Below are 25,429 nucleotides of genomic sequence, written 5' to 3'. Positions count from 1 at the left end.
AGCCATTAGAGGAGTGACAATTGTGACTCTAAAGCTCCAAGAACAAGAAGATCAAACAAGTGTTTCAAGGTATGATTCTAACTCTGGTTTTGTGTTGTTCTTATACCTAATTAGCCATTAGAAGTCTTGGATTCAAAGCATGTTTAATAGAGAAACCTAGATCCGAGCATTAGGGTTTGTATGCGCACTTAGGAATGTTCTTATGTACAAAACCCATCACATACATGTTCACATCCCTCTTCATTAGCACATGCAGTAAAAATAAATAGAAGACATATAAAATGACAACTTATCTCCTTAAATACTAAAGAAGAATCACAAATAAGACCATCGATGCTTTGAAAGGATATTGTTTCTCAAAATAAAACACTATGTCTCATTGAGGCATTTCATGAAACAGGTTAGGTGCAAGTTTGAGCAACAAAGTCAACTTGTGAAAAAACATACCTTTAGTAATTAAGAGGCTTCCTTTAACATTAATTTCAAACCTATGCAAAAAAGGAAGCTTCAGGTAGTTAGAAAACCGAACTTAAAATTTCAAATTGGATTTTTAATAAAAAAGAAATAAAAGTCTTTTACAAAAGTAGAGCCCTTAGGTGTTTCTTTGGGAACTTTTAGAGTTTTCATTCTCAAGATTTGACTCACATCAACAACCAGGTTATCGTCAGTGGGTATTTATTATGTGGTCCCACAGATGGCGTCGGTTGATGTGCCTCGAGTTTTTCTTCCATAGAATAAGAGACTTTGTTTTCTTCTTTATGTTGGAAAACTATGATATCTAACTTGAGAAGCAAAACAACTCTGATGATTACATTAGATAATAGTGGGTATTTATTATGTGGTCCCACGGATGGCGTCGGTTGATGTGCCTCGAGTTTTTCTTCCATAGAATAAGAGACTTTGTTTTCTTCTTTATGTTGGAAAACTATGATATCTAACTTGAGAAGCAAAACAACTCTGATGATTACATTAGATAATGAAACATCTCAAAAATCAAGGGTAAAAATTTCATTTTTGTTATAATTAAAACACCAATGTAACTTTTATCCAAACATTTAAAAGTATTTTGAATAAGACAATTACCAGATTTCATTCCCAAAGATCACACATTGCGGAAAACATGGGTGTATGCGTTGTGATCAAGTCGGGCCCTTTCCTTTCAACGGGGAAGTACCCAAAACCATAAACCACAAACTGTAAGCACAAAGCTTAGTGAGTTCCCCAAATACCACATACTGCACATACCAATCGAGCCATAAATAACATTCATATCAATGAGCCATATTTACCATACATATATCATAATTAGTAAATGTGCTTTGTGTCATCCATAGTCTTGTCATTATGCCACGAGCCACCTTGTGGTCTTCCTTGCTAGGAAGGGGGTCGCAACCCTAGGTCTTACAGACAAGTTCCAGGAGCCACCTCTTGGTCTTCCATGCAAGCATCATAAAGACAACTAGCATACAATCCTACCATTACTAACCAATTAACTGCCAGATTTCAAACTCTGGTCTTGCATACAAATTGCCAAGGGTCACCCCTTGGTCTTCCTAGAATACACAAACCAAATAGGCCAGTTTTGGTGCCTTCAAACCACAGAACAGTGAGGAGACTCACCTCGAATGTTGAAGCACACTAGAAGAAATCCCTAGTTGTTGCCCTGACGACTCCTCCGAACTGCCAGATCAAAACAACACCCAATTAGCAATTGGGTTTCAATCCATAACCACAACCTCATACATGGGGTAAAAAGACCATTTTACCCCTAACCTAGCCTTGTCCAAAACCCATGACCCAGACTACAATCTGAAAGGCCCAAAGTCTCACTACTCTGCTAATGGCCAATTTTCCAAATTGGGCCCAAACCCCATACATGGCCTTGCCTTAAGGTCCAAAAATTATTTCTAGACCAAACACTTTGTATCCCGATGGCTCGTTAATAACTCAATCCCAAAATACCAAAAACTACTAGATCCATAAAAGCCTACTAATGGCCCAATTTTCCAGATTAGGCCCAACCCCATATGGGCCTTATCCTAAGCCCATAATTCCCTTATTTACAATTCAGATTACTTCAAATACCCCTTGGGATAAACTTGTTCAAAGACATAAGTCGAAAGGACAAGATCGATAATCCATATCGACCCAACTCGTCGAGTTGTCTACTCAACTCGTCGAGTTCTACATCAACTCAGAAATAGGGAAAACCAAAACAACTCACCGAGTTAACTAACCAACTAGCAAAGTTCGCCCAAGACCCAACCATTTAATGAATTAAGTTGCCTTCATCGAATTCAAGAGCTCCAAAGCTCGGGTCTTGACCAAAATGAGATTTAGAAGGGTACAGTTTCCAACTTTACCCCTAGGAACCACCAAAATGGGTTCAAACAAAAACCCTATACTTGAACAAGTGAGGGCTTAACCATTAAGCACTTAATCATCAAAGATAAAATCCTAAAAATACAGATCTGACCCCATCAAGCTAGATGGCCACGTAAAGTTTCCAACTTTACGCTTAAGACATTGAGAAGCAAACTATTGGACAATGAGATTAGTTATGTTCCATGTCTCATGTCCAAATGATATATTGCAGAACAGATGATTATATGATCACTTATCTTAGGACACATAACTGACTGGGTCAGAGTTCGACAGAGGCTTTTGGAAGCTACAATTTGCTGATCAGTTTGGAAATTATACTGGCAATTATAGTTACAGGCTTATTCAAGAGGGAGGCTGTTGGATTAGGTGTCTAAGCCCATAACTATAATTGGTATAAACTTGAATTGATGGTAGTACGGTCCTTTTGGATTGTCCTCAAACCTAGCAATTGACAAGATGATTTTTAGATAAAGAGATTGATTTATTGTTTGATATACATATACCCTTAAATGTTAAGGATTTATCCGCATTAATACACGTAAAACCCATCAGATGGTTGTCATGATTCAACATATGAGAATATAGGGAAAAAAAAAAAAAAAGTTGAGATCGACAACAATAAGAAGAATCGAATGAGAAGGGTTTGCACCAGGAAGAAGCAGTGACTATGGTGAGAAATTTCAGAAAAGCTTTGATACCATGATATCATAGCAATACCATTAATCACCTCCTCATCTCATCTAAGTCGTAGTATCGTTGATCCTTCGTCGACACCTCTTCTTCCTCTCGTCTTCTGTTCATCCAATCAACTCTCACTATGACAATAGATGCATCGAAAAACATCCCCATCACAAAAAAAAAAAAAACGTTATAGAATATCTAATATTCATGCCTCGGTCCATCTTCTTCTTGATTATGATTGTATGAATTACGATGCATGGATGGAACTTTTTGAGACCCACTATTGTGGTTTTGGAGTCGTTGACCATCCTAAACCATCGAAGGATTCTACGTCATCCAATATGGAGGAATGGGAACGTATTGATTCTATAGTCAAAAGTTGGATCTATACCACTCTATCTCTTTCTTTGCTTCAGATGTCGCTGAAAAAGGAGTCCAATGCATATGGTTTAGGACTCAATTTGAAACCTTGTTTCGTTCCAATACTGACTCCCTGGCAATACAGTTAGATGTTGTGCTTCGATTTATAACCATGGGAGAATTGTGTCGGTGTATATATTTGTATCCTTTGTACATACCATAAGATTTTTCTGAAGTGGTATAAGGACCGGATGTGGATGGTTGTCCCATGGTTCAACAAATGAGAAGAGAGAAGAAAAGAAGTTGAGATCGACATCAATAAGAAGAATCGAATGAGAAGAGTCTGCGCCCGGCAGAAGTGGCGACTAGGGTGGGAAATTTCAGGAGAGATATGATACCATGATAACTTTATTATTTCCCATGAATCTTAACCCTTTTCATATAACAAAATACAATGACATTGGTTGAATACATAGAAAACAGCCAACAAAATACAATACATCAACTATACATTAACAAGTATTATCAAGTTAGTATAATTTGTTAATGTTAAGATTAGAACTCGACTTCTAATCTAAAAGATAAAACCTCTCTCGAATAGAATATAGAATAGTAAATTGCACCTTGGTCAAAATAAACAAGCAATTGCAAGAGTACAAAACTCTCACTTTTTAAAATTAGAATACACAAGTACAAAACTCTTATTTTTCTATTTATGTAAGAATAACTATAGTGACATAATGCACCGCTTTACTTTTTGCCAATTGCTTCCGTCACCTTCAGATCCCAGCTTCTATATATCCCTTCCAAACTCTCTCTTCTCTTTCTGCAAATTCAAGCTGAGCTCTCACTTTCATTCACAGAAAGTAGGAAATCTCCGACCATATATCTGAAAATGGGAGTGATTAGGTTGATAACAGGCTGGCCAGGTCCCAGTGGCTTTGGATCAGCCACCACCGCCGAACAAGTCACCGCCGGAATTGATGCCGGCGATCTAACTGTCGTCATTACAGGTACATAGATACATACATACTTTTGTTTTTAATTTAGAGATATAAAAGAACATGTATATCGTTCTTCTCTTTGATTCTTCATTCTTTCACACACACACACCACCACCAAGTGTGAGGGAATGTATAAAGTTCATGGTGAAAGCCTGAAAGTGCTAAACATTTACTCAAAATAACCACATATAATTTTATTTTTTTTATTTAATTCGGAGAGAATAACTCGAAAAGTTAAGGCAATTGAAACTTTTGCTTAAAGTATTCAGATTTCAGACACTAATAGTAATATTTTATCGATTTGTAGTTTTCCTTTTTCTCCAAACTGGCGAACTCCTCTCATATTTTTTCTTTTACGAGTTTTAGAATGCGGACTAGTTTTGATCGATGGTTTTCATAATGTAAATTTTTAGACTATTTTTATTTATATATTCAAATAAAAGAATATGAATCTTTTATAGACTTATACTCATGTTTTACAAACTTAATAAAAAATGTTTAATAAAAATAAAAATTGAAAAATAACTCTTTGGAGTAGCAGTCCATTAAAATTGATTATAAAAAAGCAATTAGCACGTATTAGTATAGAATGCATCTGCCATGTTCCTTGCCGTATTAGGTTAAAAAGAAAAATAAAGAGAGATCCCTATTTTGAAGGAGACGTGATATGTTGTAGGAAATGAGGGCATTTATGGAAAAATAATCATCATTAAATCTTAAAATTTTCTAACTTAAACATCTTGTTAACATTGAACAAAAAAACAAACAATTATAACTGAATTTATTAAGGTTGTGGTATGTCTCACGGATCACAGCTAGCGGATAAGTTAAGTTATTTTTCGAAATTTTTTAAAGTTATATTTAGAAAATCAAAAAGCAGCTCAAATTATATATATATATATATATATATATATATATATATATATATATATATATATATATATAACCACGTACAATTATGATGTGGTGTCATATTATTGTCATCTCATCGCCACATTTAAACCATATCATTATAAAATTTGCACCATTCCACATCGTTATATACTTTTTATTTTTTATTATTATAAAATTAGAAAAAAAATATAGAGAAAAAGAAGATATTATCACATTCCACCCTACTACAATACCCCACGTGGTAGTAGTACGTGGTAGTAGTAGGGTGTCATGGTGGCAAAGAACCATAACCACTATGGTATTTTGGATAACCAATAAATTAATTTTTTTTAAAGCTATTTAGACTAATTTTTATAAGTATTTTTAAAATTCTCAAATTTATATTTAATTAATTCAAAAAATATATATTCTTTTAAATACTTTTTTATATATTTTAATTAACTTATCAATTAATTTTACTAGATATTATTTTTTTTATTAACTATCAATTAGTTTTTTATATAACAATTAGTTTTCCAACTAACACTTATTTTTAACTATTACTTTTTAGCTATTTCAAATTAACTCTCATACTTTTTTTTACTATTAACCGGTCAAACCGCTTATTGTGGTTTTAAATTTTAAAGAGGGGGAAGGTAGGGGTTATCAAGAGAGTTTAAATGAAATATTAATTTGCATTTATTAGGGTATTGTATTTATTGTATTAAATGTTTTTTTATGCCATATAGGGTATGTCCGTATGTTTCCCAAACTACACTGTGGTCTTAGCGTAAGGCCTACATACCTCGTGATCATGTTCCAGTTGTACAACTAAAATCTCGTGGTCCTCTTCTATAATTCGTATATATATATTTCATGTTATTAAAAGATTTCACGACGAAAATACTTTGTGGATAAGACTAGAGTAATAACTTTAATATTTTGTTATGTCAGGTCATTATTAAATTTATTTTAAGATTTATCTTGTATTCGATGAGCATTAATTATTCAACTTTCAACCTACGGAATTGATAATTGGTCAAATTCAACCTTAATTGAGTTGGTAAGACTTTGACTATAAATTAATATTAGTTTTAATTAAAAAGATTCACATATATTTATATTTTGATCCTCTAAAAATGTACAAACGGAAGTAAATCGGTTTGGCTGTTATCACAGTTCTGTTTGTACGGAAGAGGATAAATGCATTTTGTCAAAAAACAAACGTTACTGTAAAATTTATCAATTTTATTTTAGTACGTAACATATGTGTGTAAATTTTGTAATGTATATGCTTAACAATAAATGCAAGATTAAATTTCATGACAAGTTAATATTTGGAATACCTCTAAGTCATAAAGCAATATCATTAATATTCATAGAAATGTATGATGGGCATAGTGACAATTTTGTGTTTTCTCAAAAATGGAACAAAAAAGTTAAATTTCGTTCCCAAATTGTAATTTATTGAACACACTTTAAGTGTGGGGTCTTAATTTATAGTAATATATTAGTTGTCTAGTTTCAGCTATATGCTATTTTTGGAAGTATCAAAGTTGAAGCAAAAGTCATATTTACCTTTTTAGCAAAAATGAAACTCTTTTTTTCTTACAATATTGCAAAGGCACCTAATGCTTCTCTTCTAGAGTTTTTATGTCAACATTGAAATTGTGCTCATTTGTATTATCACAAATGGTTAATAAGATTGATTTGAGCCCATAAAATGTCTTAATATTACTAAAATATATAAACAAATTAAGCTATAAAATTAAGAACATATTTAATTAATGGTGGACTTACAGGAGGGGCAAGTGGGATCGGGTTAGAGACATCAAGAGTGTTGGCCTTAAGAGGAGCACATGTTATAATAGCAGCAAGAAACGTGGAGGCTGCAAATGAAGCAAAACAAAACATCCTTAAAAGCAACGAAAAAGCTAAGATTGATGTTCTTCAACTTGATCTTTCCTCTCTTAAATCCGTCAAGGATTTTGCAGACAACTTCATAGCTCTTAACCTTCCTCTCAACATCTTGATGTGAGCTTATTTTCACTCTTTCTTTTTTACATTTATATATGCCTAATTAAGCCATATACTAATATGTTATTTTCAGAGTTGCTCGCTAGAAATGACTAATTACCACTTTTTCAATGTTTGTCACAAAATAACTATCTATTTCGCTAAATTACGAAATCACTTTTCGTGGTATCATGTTTCATGAAATGTTTTCTAAATACTTTATTTGCCAAAATGACATAAAGTTTCATGAAATTAATGATGTAAATTCGTGAAAAATAATGTTGTGAGCTTTGTATTTTTGTGATTAGCTCTATGTTTCATTATAATATGGCACTAATTAAGACATATTTCCAAATTGTTAGAAACAATGCTGGAATTATGTTCTGCCCTTACCAACTCTCACAAGATGGAATCGAGATGCAATTTGCAACGAATCATATTGGCCACTTCTATTTGACAAACCTACTCCTTGACAAGATGAAGAACACGGCTTCATCTATGGGCATCCAGGGTAGAATTGTAAATTTATCATCTGTAGCTCATCTCCACACTTATGAAGAAGGGATCAAGTTTGATTCAATTAACGACAAAAAGAGGTAATTTAAAAATAAAATAAAAAAACATTTGATAGAACAAAATAATGCTTAACGACCTCCTAATTAATATGTTGTCATTGTGTGAATCAGTTATTCGGATAAAAAGGCATATGGGCAATCCAAGTTAGCAAACATTTTGCATGCAAACGAGCTCTCTCGACGCTTAGAGGTTGGGTTTTGTTGTCTTCTTTAATATTTAATAATTGTTGTTAATTAGATTTTGAATTTTTATTTGATTGGAATTATGCAGGAAGAAGGGGTAAATATTACAGTAAATTGTGTCCACCCGGGCCTAATAATGACAAATCTTATGAAACATTCTTTAAACCTCATGAGTAAGTGTGTGTTTGTGTTTCTATTAACATATTAATATGTCTACAGGGTTGTTTGGTAGCCTCTTAATGTTTCAATTATGAAACCAGATTCAAAGTTTAATTTTTGCTTCTTAATTATTGTTTCACAGATATCCTAATTTTTTAGCAAACCTTTTTCGCTCTTCTCTTTCTATTTCATACGAATGTTTCCATTCTCCTTTATATATTGTTCACACTGACCTCTTAAAATTCAGAATCTTTTAAATATTCAGATTTTAAATGTTTAAATTCTATCAAATAGCCCCTAAATAAAATATATATATATGTAAAAAGATGCATAATTTGTTTATGTATGATTGTTGACAGGAATTATGAAGTTCCTCACTTACCTTCTATGGAAAAATGTCCCACAGGTACTTTTATTGCAAGTTTGCAACCTAGGAGCACATGAGTTGCATGATACACCTACTAGGCTACTACTCACAAGTCACAAACATAATAATGTAGCACAAATTATGGGTGTGATAAAATATAATTTATTTATATTATATGTATATAACCTAATTTATATAAACTCTATTCTATACATATTTTAATAAAAGAATTAAAGCTTTTATTTGTAAAAATAAAAAAAAATAAAAAAAAAAAAAAACAAACACGGTAAAAGTTTATAAAAAATCTCAAATGATATGATAAAAAAATAAAACTACAAGTTACTTTTGGAAAAATAAAATTGTCATTAAATTCAATTGTGAAAATTCCAAAAGTGATTGTTTTAAAAAACTATTTAAGGACATATTTAAGAAAAACGTCTATATTTTCAACATTTTACCTAAAAGTCATTACGAAAACAATTTTTGCAACTGATAATTTGATTTTATTTGTTTTTTCATTTAAACCAATATTTACCTACTAAAATCGGTTAGCAGGTTACAAATATTTTCAATAATTTTCTACAAACACAAGGTAATATATATAATTGATGATAAACAGGGAGCAGCAACGACATGCTATGTAGCAATGCACCCAGATTTGAAAGGAGTGAGTGGGAAGTATTTTCTTGATTGCAGTGAATGGCCTGCAAGTGATTTTGCAAGAAATCCTACCATGGCCAAGAAGCTATGGGATTTCAGCAACCATCTACTCGATTCTGCTCTTCAACGCTCCTAATTTCATCACCTTTTTTACTTTTTTTCCCCTAAGAAATAATTATGGTATTACGCATGTTATATTCAATGTTTATCGTGGTATGATAAATCGTATGATATCCTAGGATGTGGATTCTGGATTTACCTTTGTCTTTGTAATACTTGAATGTTAAGAGGATTGGTTTGTTTTATGGTAACTAGTTTCATATTTCATTGAGTAAATTACACGAATGGTCCCTATGGTTTAGGGTAATTTGTGCGTTTGATTCCCAACTTATTTTTTTTTACTCGTAAGGTCTTTATTGTTTGTTTTTATTACGTGTTTGGTCTCTGTGTTACCTTAAAAAACTATTTTTCCGTTGATTTTTTAACTTATTTAAATAAACACACCTCCTCACCTTAGCTTACATATTCTATTATTTTTTCAATTTAAATAATAGTTTTTTTAGGTAAGATATGGATCAACCATGTAACAAAAACAAAAGTAAGGAGCAAGAATGTAACAAAAACAAATATTAGGGACTTTCAAAATTAAAAAAAATATAAATTAAGGACCAAACACATAAATTATCCCAAACCATATGGACCATTTTGTGTAATTTACTCTTTATATATATTTCATTGAGTAAATTATACGAATGGTCCCTGTGGTTTAGGGTAATTTGCATGTTTGGTCTCTAACTTGTTTTTTTAACTCGTAAAATCTCTATTGTTTGTTTTTGTTACGTATTTGGTCTCTATCTTACCTAAAAAATGATTTTGCCCTTGATTTTTTAATTTGTATAAATAAACACACCCCTTCACATTACCTTACATATTCTATCATTTTTTTTCCTATTTAAATAATATTTTTTAGATAAAACAGTGACCAAGCGCGTAACAAAAACAAACAGTGGGACCAAACACATAAAAAAACAAACAGTAGAGATTTTCCGAGTTAAAAAAGTAAGTTAAGAACCAAACGTGCGGATCACCCCAAATCATAGGGACCATGCGTGTAGTTTACTCTATTTCATTTTATGGAATTAGTTGCTTGTAATCTTCTAAGGTCTTTTTTTGCAATAATAATAATAATAATAATAATAATAATAATAATAATAATAAAATAAGCTAACTTATTGTAATCTAGCGTTTGAGAAAACCAAAAGTAGTTTGATTCATGGTTGTCAAAATCGCGATCTTGATCGTAGAATCGTACGATCCTACGATCCTAAGTATGAAAAACGATCGGGTCGTAAACAAATCGTATTTTGGGTAGGATCGTAAGATCGTAAGATTGAGATCCGATCCGATCTTACCTTCCCTTGATTTTTTTTTTTTTACCACCTGATAACTTTTACTCTTTACCAATTTACCGTTAATTATCTTGTGTTGTGACTTATGATTAATATTTTGAAGTTTTTATAACTTTTGAACGAAAAATTAAATGTTTGAAATATTTTTCATGCTTAAAAATTATAAATTAAAATTACGTTTTATTTTATAGGATCTTAAGATCCCGATCCCGATGTTGCAAACCCGAATACAATCCTACGTAGGATCTTGATCTTGACAATATTGGCTTGATTTAACTTATGAACTAGCTTGTAAACTATTTTTTTGATAACTTTTTATAAGCTTATGAAAATTATTTTAATATTCTAAACATTCTATTAGTTATTTTTTTTTTCTTTTAGTTATATATCTAAATATCTATTTATATCATTTTACATTTGAACTTATAAACTATTTTTTACCAAACACTGTTAATTCATAAGTTTATCAATTGTCAGTTAGTTTTTTTTTCAACTAGTTTGCTAAAAAAATTTAATGTCAAATTTTTTTTATTTTCTTTTCTTAGGAATCTAGAGTACATATTTCATTTTCATTTTATGAGATTTATTGAAATCATCAAGATGTCAAAAGTTTGATTTTCTTTTCTTAGGAATCAAAAATACGAATTATTAACAATAATCATCATATACCATATCGAATGAATTTATTGTAAACGAACGTAATTTACAACAAATTTAATTGAATCTTTATACCATATCGACAAAAGACACCATGCATGATCGATTGTATTATGATATTAATGAATGCAATCTCTCGTTCTCTCTCATTCTCTCATTGAGCATCACCTTCATCCACCTCCCACAAACCAAGAGCTCTAACCAAACATGCGGAAGCCGCCACAATCACCGCTGCAAAGATGGGCGGCACCACCAAGTCGATCTTGGATTTCTTAAACATCTCAGCCGGAAGACAAAAAATTTCAGATGGAACATCAAAAGGAACCCTCACAAAACCTTCCTTTTGATCTTGACATACTTGAGAGAATGAAGAAGAAGGTGTTATGGCCCATACAAATGCGAGCTCTGGTGCAAAGGAGGTCACCGCCACAGTGGCCGTCAGAATGGTGGTCCAGGTGGTGGCGTACACCAGTAATGGCCACCGCTGAGTCAACTTTTCCAAAATTGAATTTAAACAAGAGGGAATTATCATGTTTAATTATGAGATGAAGACAATTTATGTGATAGAATTAATATGTGTACATAACATATATATAAATAAATGATATTGCCGATGAACCAATCCAACAACTTACGTAATATGTATTGAAGTTGGTGGGAGAGGAGGAAGTGGACTAACTACTCTTACAAACTGCTTAATTGGTTAAATATTTGTTGGGATGTGGAAAAACCGAAAAACACACTAATCATCGTTGACTTTGACTTTATTAATCTATTTCAAGTTTTGAATATCTTTTTTTCGTTTTTCGTTACAAAGTACTCCAATATTGTTTTGAGTTTTGGTCAAATTTTAAATATTACCATGATTCCATGACACGCTTAAAATGCATATAATGTATAGTAGGGGTGGTATTATTTGGTTAACCAAATTTGGTTTTTGGTTCGGTTAAACTAAACCGAAATATGAATTTTGTTTATGGTTTGAGTTATGATCTAGTGGGGTTCGAACCAAACCAAAACGAATTATCGAATTTAATTAATTAAATATTATATTTCTTTATACTTTATAAATTAAATAGAAAAAATGAATACATATTTTAATATCTTATATTTTATGGACAAATCAACTTCTCAATTCCAAAATGTAAAAGTTACATTTTTATTTTTTAACCCACTTTTCCTTTTATGTTTTGGAAAATTATTATTTTATTTTTAATCTTACGATTTGGTTTCCTTGGTTTTCAAACCGAATTGTAGTTCAATTTCGGTTTTGTGTGGGTTGCTTTGAATTTGGTTTGGTGTTCGGTTTGGACCCAAAAAAAAATCAAATCATACAGACCTAAGAAACCATAAACCGAAACAAATCCAAATCATTTTATTTTAAGCAAAGTCAAATAGAGATTATAACATTTTCTTATGTATAATCTTTTATTTATTATTGCATAATTGGTCCCTATGGTTTACAAAAAACCCCAAACAACTTTGCAAAATACTACAAGTCATGTGGTTTCCAATGCGCTTAGGCCATTTTGATAGCTCGGTTTTGGTTTTGGACGTTTAGACAAGCTCACATGCCCCTCAAACGAAGGTAATTTGATCTTTCTCTTATCACTTCCATCTATTTTAACCTTTATATATTTGTTATTTCCTTCTTCCTTATTTATGTTCATCAGCCAAAGGTTTTCTCACAAAATCCGTTGGTGAAAATGCTCATCTGTTTGTTTGGAAGCCCATAGATTGTTCAAACATCATGAACAAGTCCATAGGAGGATCTCATCATTAGATAGGTTAACTCACCAATGTGTCCTAGGTTTTAGGTTAGTGTTATTGTATCTTTATTGTCAAATGTTGATATGGGGAAAAATCATCTTTTTAATGCCATGTTAATGTTAATAGTGTAGTTTCTTTTTGTTGAAATTCTTCCCTATAATGTAATGGTGTGAGGCACTGTTTTGTAATGGTGAATAAGTTCATGTAATGGTGATGATGTTGTAAACTTGTTTTGATGATTTTGTTCAATGTTTTAACCATTACAATCACATACACTGTTTGATAATTCATATCATTGAAAAAAATACCACATTACATAAATATGAAGTCGGATTCAATATGGTGAAAACTCAAAAACTTGAAAACAAATAATATCATAGCACCCCAAAAGTAACCAAAATTTTGAATATCCACGTAGCACAATAAAAACACATAAAAATTCAGATTAAACCGGTTGAAAATCTTTCCAAAAAAACGAAACTAGATTAATGGTTTTCTTTTCGGCTACTTGTTCACTCAGGAATCATACCCTCATTGTCAGCATCACCTTCTGTTTCAATAGTGGGTTTTGATGGTTGACTTGCACCAGGTGCTTGCCTCTTCTTTATTCCACTCACAATATCATCGATTCTCAAAAGCATACATGCTGCTTCAATGGATGTCTTAAACGTTTGTGCCTTCACATTATACGCATCCCAAATCTAAAACATTCAAAAAATTAGTACCAATAAAAATATAATCGTAATAATAAAAAACATAAAATATAGTGATTCATGTCATGTCATGTCATGTGCACCTTTAGTTCTTTCATGTCAGCAATTTGACCCGAATTCCCATCGATCCCAGTCCATGCATTCTCACCATTTGCATGCTGTTGAGAAAAATATATTTAATCAAAAATAAAAATAAAATAAAGTGAATAATAAAAAAAAAAAAAAAAAAAAATAGCTTACTTTTCCTTGAAGAGCAGTCATGGTTCTAATGACATTGACACCACAGTTTTGTGCCAATGTTCTTGGAATTGCCTCAAATGCTACAGCTGCAGCTTCATACGGCCACTGTTTCATCATTTAAAAAGAAATGAGTAAATCGCAATTGTTAACATAACGGATAAGAGAAAATTACAAATTTGGTCCATGGGTAAATTGGTCAATTACAAATTATTAACTTAGACAGCACACAGAACTAAAGACATAGGATACATCAAAATAAGTACGAAATTTGCAAGACAACTTTTTTGAGACAAAAAATGTAATTTATTTATTAATACAAAAAAAAATTACCTTTTCAATGCCTTCAATGGATGAACTCTTCTGCTTTAGAGTAGCAGAAACAGTCAACTCAGTGGCCCCACCACCAGGAACAAGTTTCGGATGCTTCAAGATGTTTCTAGCCACCGACATAGCATCCTATTTTTAAAAAAAAAAATTAACTGTAATAAAATTTAAAGTAATTTACAGAAATGGTCCTTGTGGTTTGGTGCAATTCGCAGGTTCAGTCCATTTTAAATTGTTCTTACACACAATCCTCATGATTGCAATTTCTTAACAGTTTTGGTCCCTCCAAACACATTGTATTTACTGATTTGGTCCAAAGGCAAAATGACCATATAGAATAAAAATCCAGTAAATTACATTTTTGGCCCTCGAGTATAATTAACTTTTTCATGTGTATCCTTATTTGAGGTTTTGTAACATTTTGGCAATTTTGGTCCGAGTATACATGATTTTTGCGAATTTCACAAAACCATTTCCGTAACTTACTCCAAAAATTGAGGGAAAGTTTAAACAAAGTACCTGTAAGTTGCGTTCAACTTCATTCAAAAGATCCTTGCTGGCACCTCTGAGAAGAACAGTACATGCTTTTGGATCTTTACAATCAACAATATAAGCAAAAAACTCATCCCCAATTTTTTTAACTTCAAAAAGTCCAGCTCCAGTTCCAACATCTGATTCTTGAAGTTCATCTGGTCTATTTACAATAACAGCCCCACAAGCTTTAGCAATCCGATTATTATCTGTCTTTCTTAATCTCCTAATAGCACTCACTCCAGCTTTGCTTAGATAATGACAAGCTAAATCACTAAGTCCTTTTTCTGTAATGACCAAATCGGGCTTGAATTTTAAAATTTGAACACACAGATTTTGGATGTATTCTTCTTCCATTTTTAGAAGAACAGCCCAGTCTTCTTCTCTGACTAATTCTGCATTCGTTTGGTTTTCACCCTTTTTGTATTCCAAAGGGCAATCTAGTAAAATGATGCGGGGGTTTATGATTTTTCTTTTCATTTTTCCAGGGACAACAACGTCTTTGTTGAACATGACACCTTTCAACACTTTGGAATCTTCTAATTGTCCACCAGGGATTTTTTCCACTTTTATGTATTTTTTGATGTCCACTTCTTTTATTCCTTGACCTAAGTCAACTCCCACTGTTGTTGTTGCATCTAGTGCTAGATCCTAAACGATTAAAAAAAGATTAAAGAAATTATATTTAAAATTGTAAATATAAATATGATAATACTTACTGCAATTAAATCACCAAATTGACTTGTGAACTTGGTGCCAATGCAACTCTTCACTAAACCTAGCATCATGGAACCTGTGACACAAGTATTTGATTTGAAAATTGATTAATTGAATTTGAAATGATGAAAATAATATATATGTATGTAAATGAGATATAACAAGAAGAATAATATAATTAAGATTTAAGCTTACGATCATTGACATCAATAGACATGGAGATTTTGTCCAACACAGCAAGAGCATCTTCAAGAGCCTTGTTGTAAGCTGAAAAAGTATTGTTTGTTACATATTTATATTTGTTATGTAATTTATGCAAAGATTTAACAAAATGGTTAAAATATTAAGAAGAGATTTTACCTCTGCAGATAACTGTAGGGTGATACTTTTTGTCAATGAAAGCTTCAGCCACATGAAGCATCTCACCAGCTAAAGATTAAAATTTAAGAATTAGTAACATGTAAAAATAGTATATAAACAAAATAAATAAATAAAAAGTTTTAAATGTGAAAAAGAATACCAAGAACAATGACTGAGGTAGTTCCATCACCAACTTCCTCATCTTGTGTGCGACTTAGTTCAATCATGGACTGAAAAAAATTAAACAAAAAAGTTAATTTAAAAAAATAAAGATAGCAAGATTTAAGAGGATAAATAATGGAAACTTATATGAATATATAAAGTAAAAACCTTTGCAGCTGGGTGAGCAATATCCAGTTCCCTCAAAATGGCATTCCCATCATTAGTGACAACAATTCCTATTAAAAACAAAGATTCAAAGAAGCATTATAACTTTATAATCACTAAAAATCACACACATACACATATGTTCAAAATGTAATGCACCTCCAGTAGCATCTAGAAGCATCTTCAACATGGACCTTGGCCCCAATGTGGTGCGAATAATATCAGCAACTGCCTGCATAGGGATCAAAAATTATTGTTAAAAGATATATCACTTACAAAAAAATAACCTAGAATCTTGATAATGAACTCAAAATGTTAAAAAATATCCTCATTTCACATTCTCATTATTATGTTAGAGAATACTTATAGCAGTTTCAATATTATGGCAATTGAATGTTGGATTAGCATAATACTAAGATCATGTTGCCTTCAGACAGAAGCAACTAGGCTTAAATAAAACCTAATAACAATTCAACACGAGTGAATTTGTCACCTTAGAAGCTTGTATATTTGCATGATGAACCTTACTTCCAGATTCACGGGTGAGCGAATCCTCTGCACAAATTGTATACACATGATCAGTATAAGTAGATATTATTCTGAAACTATGAACAAAATTACTGGTATTGATTCTAGATGGTGAGTTTTCAAATCAATAGTGAGAGATTTGAGATTTATTGTCAAGTCTATGTTTATCCATGTCAAATTTTACATGTAAGTGATAGAAATCGATGGTGGTAGATTGTTAAACTTAACTATAAAACGTATCAATCATGCATTTGAAAAGTAGTAAAAGCTTAATTTAAGAATGTCAAAACATAGGTCTTTCTGGAAGCGAAGTCCCTAATACAATTAAACAAATAGTTACCGACTTCAAATCCAAAACCTATTGCAACAACCTACACCATATGACTCAAATCTCTTAGCAAAATGCATACAGTATTTACTCTTATATATAAATAGCATCCAATTAAACTTTAAACAGTCACCAAAACCATCTTTTTCGTTCTCGCCGCGCCCAGGCTAAGCAAGTCTTAAGCATCAAACACGTAAGTTCGCTTTTGCGTTTTTCAGATTCTAAATCTCGTGAATTTATGGTCTCACAAGTGTGACAGTACTTCAAAACCAGATCAATATAAACCATAGCTAGTAAGAAAAGTACAAATTTCACCACCATTGTCAGAAAAAAAAACCGGGAGCAAATCATGAGATCACAACACATGATCTTCGATAGATGTGTGTGTGTGTGTGAGAGTGCGCGAAAGAAAAACTTACTGAGAACAAGAACCGGTGATTGCATAGCTTGAGGTTAAAGTGTGAGACTCGAGGGATCAGTTGCTGAAGCTGGTGGATTTTTGTCTAGGGTTTCAGTGTTGGCCTTCTTTTGAAAATGAGAAAGAAAATACGAGAAGAAGCGGTATCAGCACTTGCAGTTGCGTTCTTTTTGGTAAGGAAACACTCGAATTCAACTACGGGCTACAGCCTGCTACAAGTCACAAGTGTGCAACCATGGTCCATGGGCTTACTTGGATGGGCCACTAGTCTAACCCATTAAAAATGTAAATCTCCATATAAAAATCTTTGTAATTAAAAAATAGAGTTTTGGCTTAAATAACTACAAGTCATAAAAGTTATGTTGAGACTCAATTTAACCACTAAATTCTTCAATTTTGGTCCATTTAATTTACTTTTTTATTAAAAAAATAAAAGGTGAAAAAATATTTTTTTTCTTTCCTACAACATGTTTGTAGCTCCTTACGAGGCATGTCATGTAGGAAATTATGTCCCATAAAAATCTACGTGTATTTTTAGAAATTGTTTTTAAATAAAAATTTTAATAAATTACAACAAAAAAGTCTGACGGTCACCACTACAACAGACGTGTTTCGCAAAAGAAGTTGTTAGCTGGAAACGGATAGCTGATAGCGTGTAGCGAGTAGCTGGTAGCAAGAAGTTATAACTTTTATTTGTAATATGAGTGTTTGATAAAAATACCTAGAAGCTTTTGAAATATATAAAATTACATAAAAGATAATTGATTAAAAATGAATAAATATATAAATATATTTTTAAGTGTAATTATGGAAATTAATTTCAAAAGTTCAGTAAACGCTGCATGAAATAGCTTTTAGATTTGGAGCGTTTTGTTTAAACTAAAATTTTAACGTTCGTACTACCAAACGAAGCTTTTTGTTTAAACTAAAGCGTTTTATCAAAAAATAAAAGCTAGAAGCTCCCAAATGTTTCCAAAAATTTCATATCAAACACGTCCAGCATCAGCTTTCCAATCACCACAATCATCCCTACCATCATCATTTAAGTCACTACCAATATCATTTGTAATATTTTAAACATGAATTTGAAAATGGTATGTAACATGGTATCTAATTTTGGAACCTAAAACTTAAAACTAAATCATTCAACCCAATAAAACCTTAAAACCACTACCACGACAAAGATCTTAATTATATCACCTAGAAGGAAAAATGAAACCTTAATTTGAGATTTTTGAATTAACAAATAAGGAAAAGAAAAAATCCAGGAAAAAACCAAAAAAAAAAAAAAAAACAAAAACAAAAACAAAACAGAGCTCATAATCATATGCCCAAACAAAAAAAACGCATACATACCAACATACAATAAGATCAGTTTGCTTTGGAAAAATAAAAAACAAAAACATAACGAAGTCAAAAAGAAATGAAAACACACACACACACACACATATATATATATATATATATACACACACACACACACTTCGGACCTAGTTCAAAGATGAATAGAAATTTCAAAACATATATAATGAAGAAGTTAATAATGATGGAGGTTACAATGGCTATGGATGTTGGCAGCACCTTCCTAAGTCGATAAAAGAGGATATGGACAGGGCCGGTCCAGACGGTGGGCAACCCGGGCGACCGCCCAGGGCCCACGTCTCCAGGGGCCCAAAATTTATGGGTTATGTAGTCCGTATATATATAAAAAATATTATCTAAAATGTTTTTTAGGGACTAAAGTTGGTTTAAACTTAAACTAGCTCAAAAGATAAATAATTTGACTTGTTTTTTATTGCTAATTGAATGCATTTATAGTGAATAATAAATAATATTTTTTTGAATCTTTATTATATTTGTCTTTAAGGGGTCCTTTTCTTTTCTTTTCGCCCCAGATACCATATACGTTTGGACCGGCCCTGAATATGGATGTGATGGAAGAAACAAAAATATGGGGGAGGGAAGTCTGGGACGTGAATAATAAGGTTGTAAGGGCAAAAAAAAATAATATACAATGTCGTTCAACCAAAGGCAAGGCTAACGTAGGCTCCAGGCCAATAAATAAATCGGATAATTGGGAGCTAAGGGTCAAAAGGGCAAAAAGGGAAAAAAAAAATCGAGACTTTAGTGATCGGGGACCATCATTGGAACTTAAATGACTAAATCAATACAAGATTGTGAGTTCAATGATCAAAAAATGTCAAGATTCCTTAAAAAATTATCCATGTCTTTTATTGTTTTTTTTTTTTTTTTTTTGGTTTTTTATCATATATTTATAAAGTAAAAAGGTTTTGTTTTTTTAGTTAGTTTAATTTAGACCTGGTCCAGTTAAATATGGAAAACTGTATTATCCTTTAGAATTTTATTTACAGATTATTTTATTTGTCATTATAATTATACGAGAAAACTATAAAAATGGCCACTTTTTTTAATTACTTTGCAAAAAATAGCCAAAAAAACAAGATTACAAAAAACCACTAAAATCGTAGATAGATTATGGTCATCTGCGATTTTCATTTCATATATACGAATGTACAAGTTGGTAAAGCATTGACGTGCATCGATTGTTGTATGTTCGCGGATGATGAGATTTTTTGGTATAAATACATGTTTTACACCCACGTTCGCATATGAATTGCAATCCATCTGCGATTTACTCTGCAGTCTATCTGTTAATGGTCGGTTTAATTTTTTTATTTTGACTAAAAAATGATTGATTTTACTACGAAATTATCATATTATATATAAAATTTTGCAAAAAAATCACTTTAACAAATATTTCTTTGGCAGATTTGTTTAGAACCACTATAATAAAATGAGTGAATATGTGGTTTGCGTTGTAACTAACGAGAGGTGGGAGTTTGTAGAGACAAATCTTGAATATGTATATCCACATGGAGAAATTTCTGAATTCGCTTTGATATTTTTGGAGTATATTAGTTATAATGATTTTGTAACACCTCAAACTTTTGACCAAAATTTTCATTTTTAATTTCCTAGAATAAAGTTTCACAAATCAATTCATCCAAAAACATAAGTGTCTAAAACAAAAATCATCACAAAATATCAGAGTATCTAAAACTGTCTCGATAACAAATCTATTATTGGGTGTGTACAATCAGACTTTCACCTTCCTGCGGTCCTCAAAAGTACCTGAAACACATAAATCAACACTTGTAAGCACGAAGCTCAGTGAGTTCCCCAAGATACCATATACAACACAACATAAATAAACAGATATGGGTTATCAGCAACCCTTAAGACTATCAGCAATCCCTATAGGCAACAACACACCCTATGGGTTATCAGCAACCCTGGAGACTATCCATAATCTCAGTCACACATAACAGTATAATACAAAATAATAGTAGACCTGGTTGATCATCACAAATACATCTATTCTACCACATAGGTAACAATAAGTGAGGAGACTCACCTTATACTGACGACAAGTAAATCTCACACCCGAATTACCATAACTAGATTCCGCCTAATCAACGAAACACTTAACCCTAATTAATAATTAAGCTCCATAACTCAACCTGCGAGTCCAAAACCCACAACTAAGTCGTTTAAGGGAAAAAAACCATTTTGCCCCTCTCATGGTCCAAAACCCTAAATCTTGACAAAAAGTCAAAAGTTAACGAAAGTCAGCTGCCTAGCGCATATGTTGGGTGTATTTTTTCTTACGTGGAGCATACTACTTGAACAGCGACCGATAAGGGGTGGAACCGGCTACGCATGGCATAGCCAAGAGTACGTCCGGCGTGCTCTGTTTGATTCAACTTTCACCAACTTTTATGTCTTCATCCATTAAGACATACAACCCAACTTCAGATCTAACCATCCTAGTGTGTCTTAATCCATAAAGTCGTCGACATTAAGCCTTTACAAGACCAGAAAGGACCCAATGCAACAAACTCTAACTTCCATCACACTCTAAGTCACTTTACTCATGCATGGGTCATAGGAAATGAAGACTCTTGGGCAACGATTTGTTTTATAAGGAAATCGTGTATGGTAGGATTTATGTATTGTGATGCTTGTTTGGTGTTGTGTGGGACGGCAATTAGGTCCACTCAAGCCAATGAAAGGAGGATAGTCTCTCTAGGACCCATGAAGGTGGACAAGCAATGTAATACCGACAAGGTCGGTATGAGATCAGTAGCATTTCTGCCATTAACTGAGGACATGGTAGGGGCATTCCAGTTATGGGCTGCAAGCAGAATGGCCAGGATTGATCATTTAATCTCTTTGCGATACTCTCAGGGTGATGCATTGATGGAGATCGTAAGTCCCATTAATTAGTTGGTTAGGATAGGGAACAGTTAAGGGTTGTTGGGAGTGTCAGTCAAGTATCAGAATGCATTCGGGGAATGTTTGCCCCATATTCCTGCTTATTCGCAAGTTGTTGTTTGGGATCAGATGTAATGTAGAAGTTCTTGGTTGATCATCTTCTTTCGTCACTCCATAGATTGGTAATGACATGGTAAATAGTCAAAGGTTATACTAAGTTTTTGGTGTATCATATGGATTTTGATCGTGAAAGGTTTGCTATTGACCTGTTTGAGGGTCTTATCTACATGATTTGTAGTAGTTTTAGTTAGCAACTTGTGGTGGATTCATGGACGTCTATTTCAGGATGCTTATAGCGTAAACTTGCGTTGGGGATCACAAGTGTATCCGTGTGAGGCATGCACACTGGAAATCAGTAAGGTAAAAGGGGGGAACTTTTGGTTATGGGTTGAATCGCGAGTTGTAGGAAAAGGTTATGATATCATCTATGGAAAATCGAGGGTTGTTGGGTTAGAGCGTCCCTGTCTACCAGGTTCTGAGAACGGGGTTAGATCTTGCTCCTAATTATCTATGGAAACACATTGTGTTGGGAGGGTTAAGGCGGTCATGCTCGATGCAGTAGGCCAAGATATCTGGTGTGGGCCGACTGTAAGTCATAGGCACAGAGACTCAAGAGGAGCAGTAAGGTTGTGGAAGTAGGCCATGATACCCTGTGTGAGTCGTTTGTAAGTCGTAGACACAAAGGCCTGGACGAGCGGAATGGTTGAGGTGGTAGACACAAGAGGAGCAGTAGGGTTGCATAAGTGTTTGTGGTTATGTGTTAGCAGTGGACTGTTACTGTATGTAGATTCAAGAGCTAGAGGAAGCATTATCTTGTCAGCACAATAAGGGTTCTTCTCCTAGTTTGCCTCCCATAGTCCATGTTATCTCCGAAAATTCGATCATTGAATGAGTTCCGTTGAAAGAATATATAATCTCTTCTCCAACAGAGAACTATTGGCAGCCACGTATGATCCATCATTATGTTCCAGGAAGGACTCCAGGTTTTTAGGGTGTGATCCGCTTCAGGAAGAAGGGAATTTGGGTTCTCGATATATCGGGCAATTTCGGGTTTTGCCAAGGTTGGCAATGCAGCGTATCAACTGGGTCTCCCAGAGGATCCCAATTAGATTCATAGCACTACCTATGTGTTGCAGCTACGAAAGTACGTGTTGGGCAAGGAAGATGTGGCATCATTGGGTGATCTTCAGTACGATGAGTGTATGATCTAGGTCAAGAGGTTTGTGGTTTTCTTAAAATGAGAGGTAAATGTTCTGCGTAGTAAGGAGGTACCTTAGGTAAAGGTACAAGTGGCAGCATCGAAATGGATCCGAGTAGGTTTGAGAGCCAGAGGCTGGAATGTAAGAGCATTGTCCGGATTTATCCATTGCAGCAGGCTTCGAGGACGAAGTCGAGTTCAAGTGGGGGAGAGTTGTAACATCTTGATTTCCGAGAGTGAGATTTTAAGGATTCCAAGCAATTAAAGAAACCTACTCGATGAGTTGGAGGACCCAACTCGTCGTGTAGGGATTAGTCAACCCGCGTGATTTATGAGGTCTACTCGATGAGTGGGAGCTGTAAAATGAAACCCTAATTTATAGGGTTTTACACCATATTTAAAGGGTCATTATCCTCCATCTTCCTCCCTTACCGTCTCCATTGAGCTCAAAAAATGTTGGTATAATCTTCACTAACTTTGTTTTCTTGAGTTTAACCATGCTTAGTTAGACAAGTATTGGTTGAATTTGGTGAAATCCTTTAACTATTTGTTGAATGTTGAAGACTCCATGAAATTGTGTTTGAATCTTTATGAGACTGTTTTGTGCTTTAACATCTTATCACTACTTGTATGTTTTTATTTATGAGTTTAAATGTGTTTGTGGTGATTAGCCAGCTAATTTCTTGATTAAGTAAAAGATCCTCAAATCAGCAAGCAACAAATAATTTTTGTGTTGTTTTTGCTTCACACAATCATAAAAACATTTCCTCCAACATGGTAGTGTAAGCATTTGACTCCTCTTGGATTTGGTGACTTTTTGGTTCTTAATGCTAGTTGACTTTCACTAATTATATGCTTAATGGAAATTGTGACTTTGATTAAAAAAATTATATGAGCTTCTCTAAGCATTTCAACAACTAAGAAAAGTCAAGGTAATCTCAAACTTCTTGGATTACTATAACAAAATTAAGGATTTAGAACAAGTACTGCACCGTTGGATTCTAATGATATGTTCATCAAAAAGTTAAAGTGGTGAAACTTTAAGTCAACCATCTTTCACTTATTAATTTTATATCAAACTCTTGTTTTTATTGAAATTGTCTATTTAAATCTTAGTTTAGTTTTAGTTTATTTCAAGTGTTTCAAATGACTAAACTCTCATTTATACTTTTATTGTCATTTTACAAGTATTTTTAAAAAGATATTTTTCATATAGTTATAAAACTGAACCAATCTTCATGGATATGATCTCTTTACCACTATACATTATTTTAGTTAAAAGATATAGGGTTATTAATTTTGTTGACCTCGACAACCACCATAAATCATACAAAAAATATATAGAATACATATTATATATATATATATATATATATATATATATATATATATATATATATATATATATATATATATATATAGAGAGAGAGAGAGAGAGAGATAGAGAGACACACACACACACACACACATATATATATATATATATATATATACACACACACACATACATACAAACATACATAATTGCATGCTATTAAAATAATCATATCGTTATTATTAAATTTGAAATAATTATATTTATACAAAATTGATATAAAAACTCACTATAAAATGTTTGATGTTTTTAAGCATACAACAAAAAATATTAATAACATTAATCTAATTATGAGAGAATACTTATTGTTCCAAAAAAAAATCCGCATAGTAATAACCATGATTGTTTGTGAAAAAATTTATTTATATATTAGTAATACGAATACAATGTATACAAACGATAATAAAATAAAAAGTCAGTACCGATAACCATGAGTTACAAAAACTTTTGACTTATAGTGATTAATAACTTTATATTTGAAATCACAAGTATACACAAATTAGAAACTCTTTTGATGTTGTGAAAAATTCAAATGAATTATATTTAGGTAAATTTCCAACATTATGCAGAATATATATATATATACATACACGCTAGTATACACACATACATATACATACACGCTATTAAAATAATCATATCATTATTATTAATTTTAAAATAATTATATTTATACGAAGTTGATATAAAAACTCATTATGTGATGTTTGTTGCCTCTTAAGGCATGCAATAAAAAATTATTAATAACATTAAACTAATTATGAAAAAAAAAATTTGTTAAACTTGAAAACTTCTCATTTTATGCCACTTGATATAAGATTTGTACAATTTGTTATAACGATGGACTTGAAATTAAGCTTTTATGATAGAAATTATGGAGCATATCAATATATTTAACATGTATCGTTTTAATCA

General features: G+C 32.4%; 3 protein-coding genes across 3 annotated transcripts; 1 reads left to right on the top strand and 2 right to left on the bottom strand.

Annotated features, from left to right (window-relative positions):
- The first annotated feature begins 4,177 nt into the window (after positions 1-4,177).
- On the top strand, positions 4,178-9,568 carry LOC145001393 (short-chain dehydrogenase TIC 32 B, chloroplastic-like). Its single transcript, XM_078960761.1, has 7 exons — positions 4,178-4,439; positions 7,106-7,337; positions 7,682-7,915; positions 8,006-8,084; positions 8,166-8,250; positions 8,596-8,642; positions 9,223-9,568. Exons 1-7 carry the CDS (start codon positions 4,322-4,324, stop codon positions 9,397-9,399), a joined length of 972 nt encoding a protein of 323 aa, XP_078816887.1. The 5' UTR covers positions 4,178-4,321; the 3' UTR covers positions 9,400-9,568.
- A 1,768-nt stretch (positions 9,569-11,336) lies between these two features.
- Positions 11,337-11,879, bottom strand: LOC145002040 (forkhead box protein G1). The gene has a single exon (XM_078961352.1). It carries the CDS (start codon positions 11,859-11,861, stop codon positions 11,484-11,486), a length of 378 nt encoding a protein of 125 aa, XP_078817478.1. The 5' UTR covers positions 11,862-11,879; the 3' UTR covers positions 11,337-11,483.
- Positions 11,880-13,457: 1,578 nt separating this feature from the next.
- LOC145000982 (T-complex protein 1 subunit gamma) lies at positions 13,458-17,747 on the bottom strand. The gene is made up of 13 exons (XM_078960296.1): positions 17,587-17,747; positions 16,805-16,866; positions 16,471-16,543; positions 16,315-16,382; positions 16,145-16,214; positions 15,985-16,053; positions 15,820-15,891; positions 15,627-15,700; positions 14,896-15,558; positions 14,383-14,508; positions 14,053-14,157; positions 13,896-13,970; positions 13,458-13,800 (listed from the first exon to the last, which is right to left on the bottom strand). The coding sequence occupies exons 1-13, from the start codon at positions 17,609-17,611 to the stop codon at positions 13,612-13,614; spliced, it is 1,671 nt and encodes a 556-aa protein (XP_078816422.1). The 5' UTR covers positions 17,612-17,747; the 3' UTR covers positions 13,458-13,611.
- Between the last annotated feature and the right edge of the window lie 7,682 nt (positions 17,748-25,429).

This window comes from Lactuca saligna, chromosome 6, assembly GCF_052625555.1.
Source record: "Lactuca saligna cultivar CGN05327 chromosome 6, ASM5262555v1, whole genome shotgun sequence".
Classification (NCBI taxonomy): Eukaryota; Viridiplantae; Streptophyta; class Magnoliopsida; order Asterales; family Asteraceae; genus Lactuca; species Lactuca saligna.
Note: the sequence above shows the minus strand (reverse complement) of the source record. Positions and strands in the feature narration are given on the sequence as shown.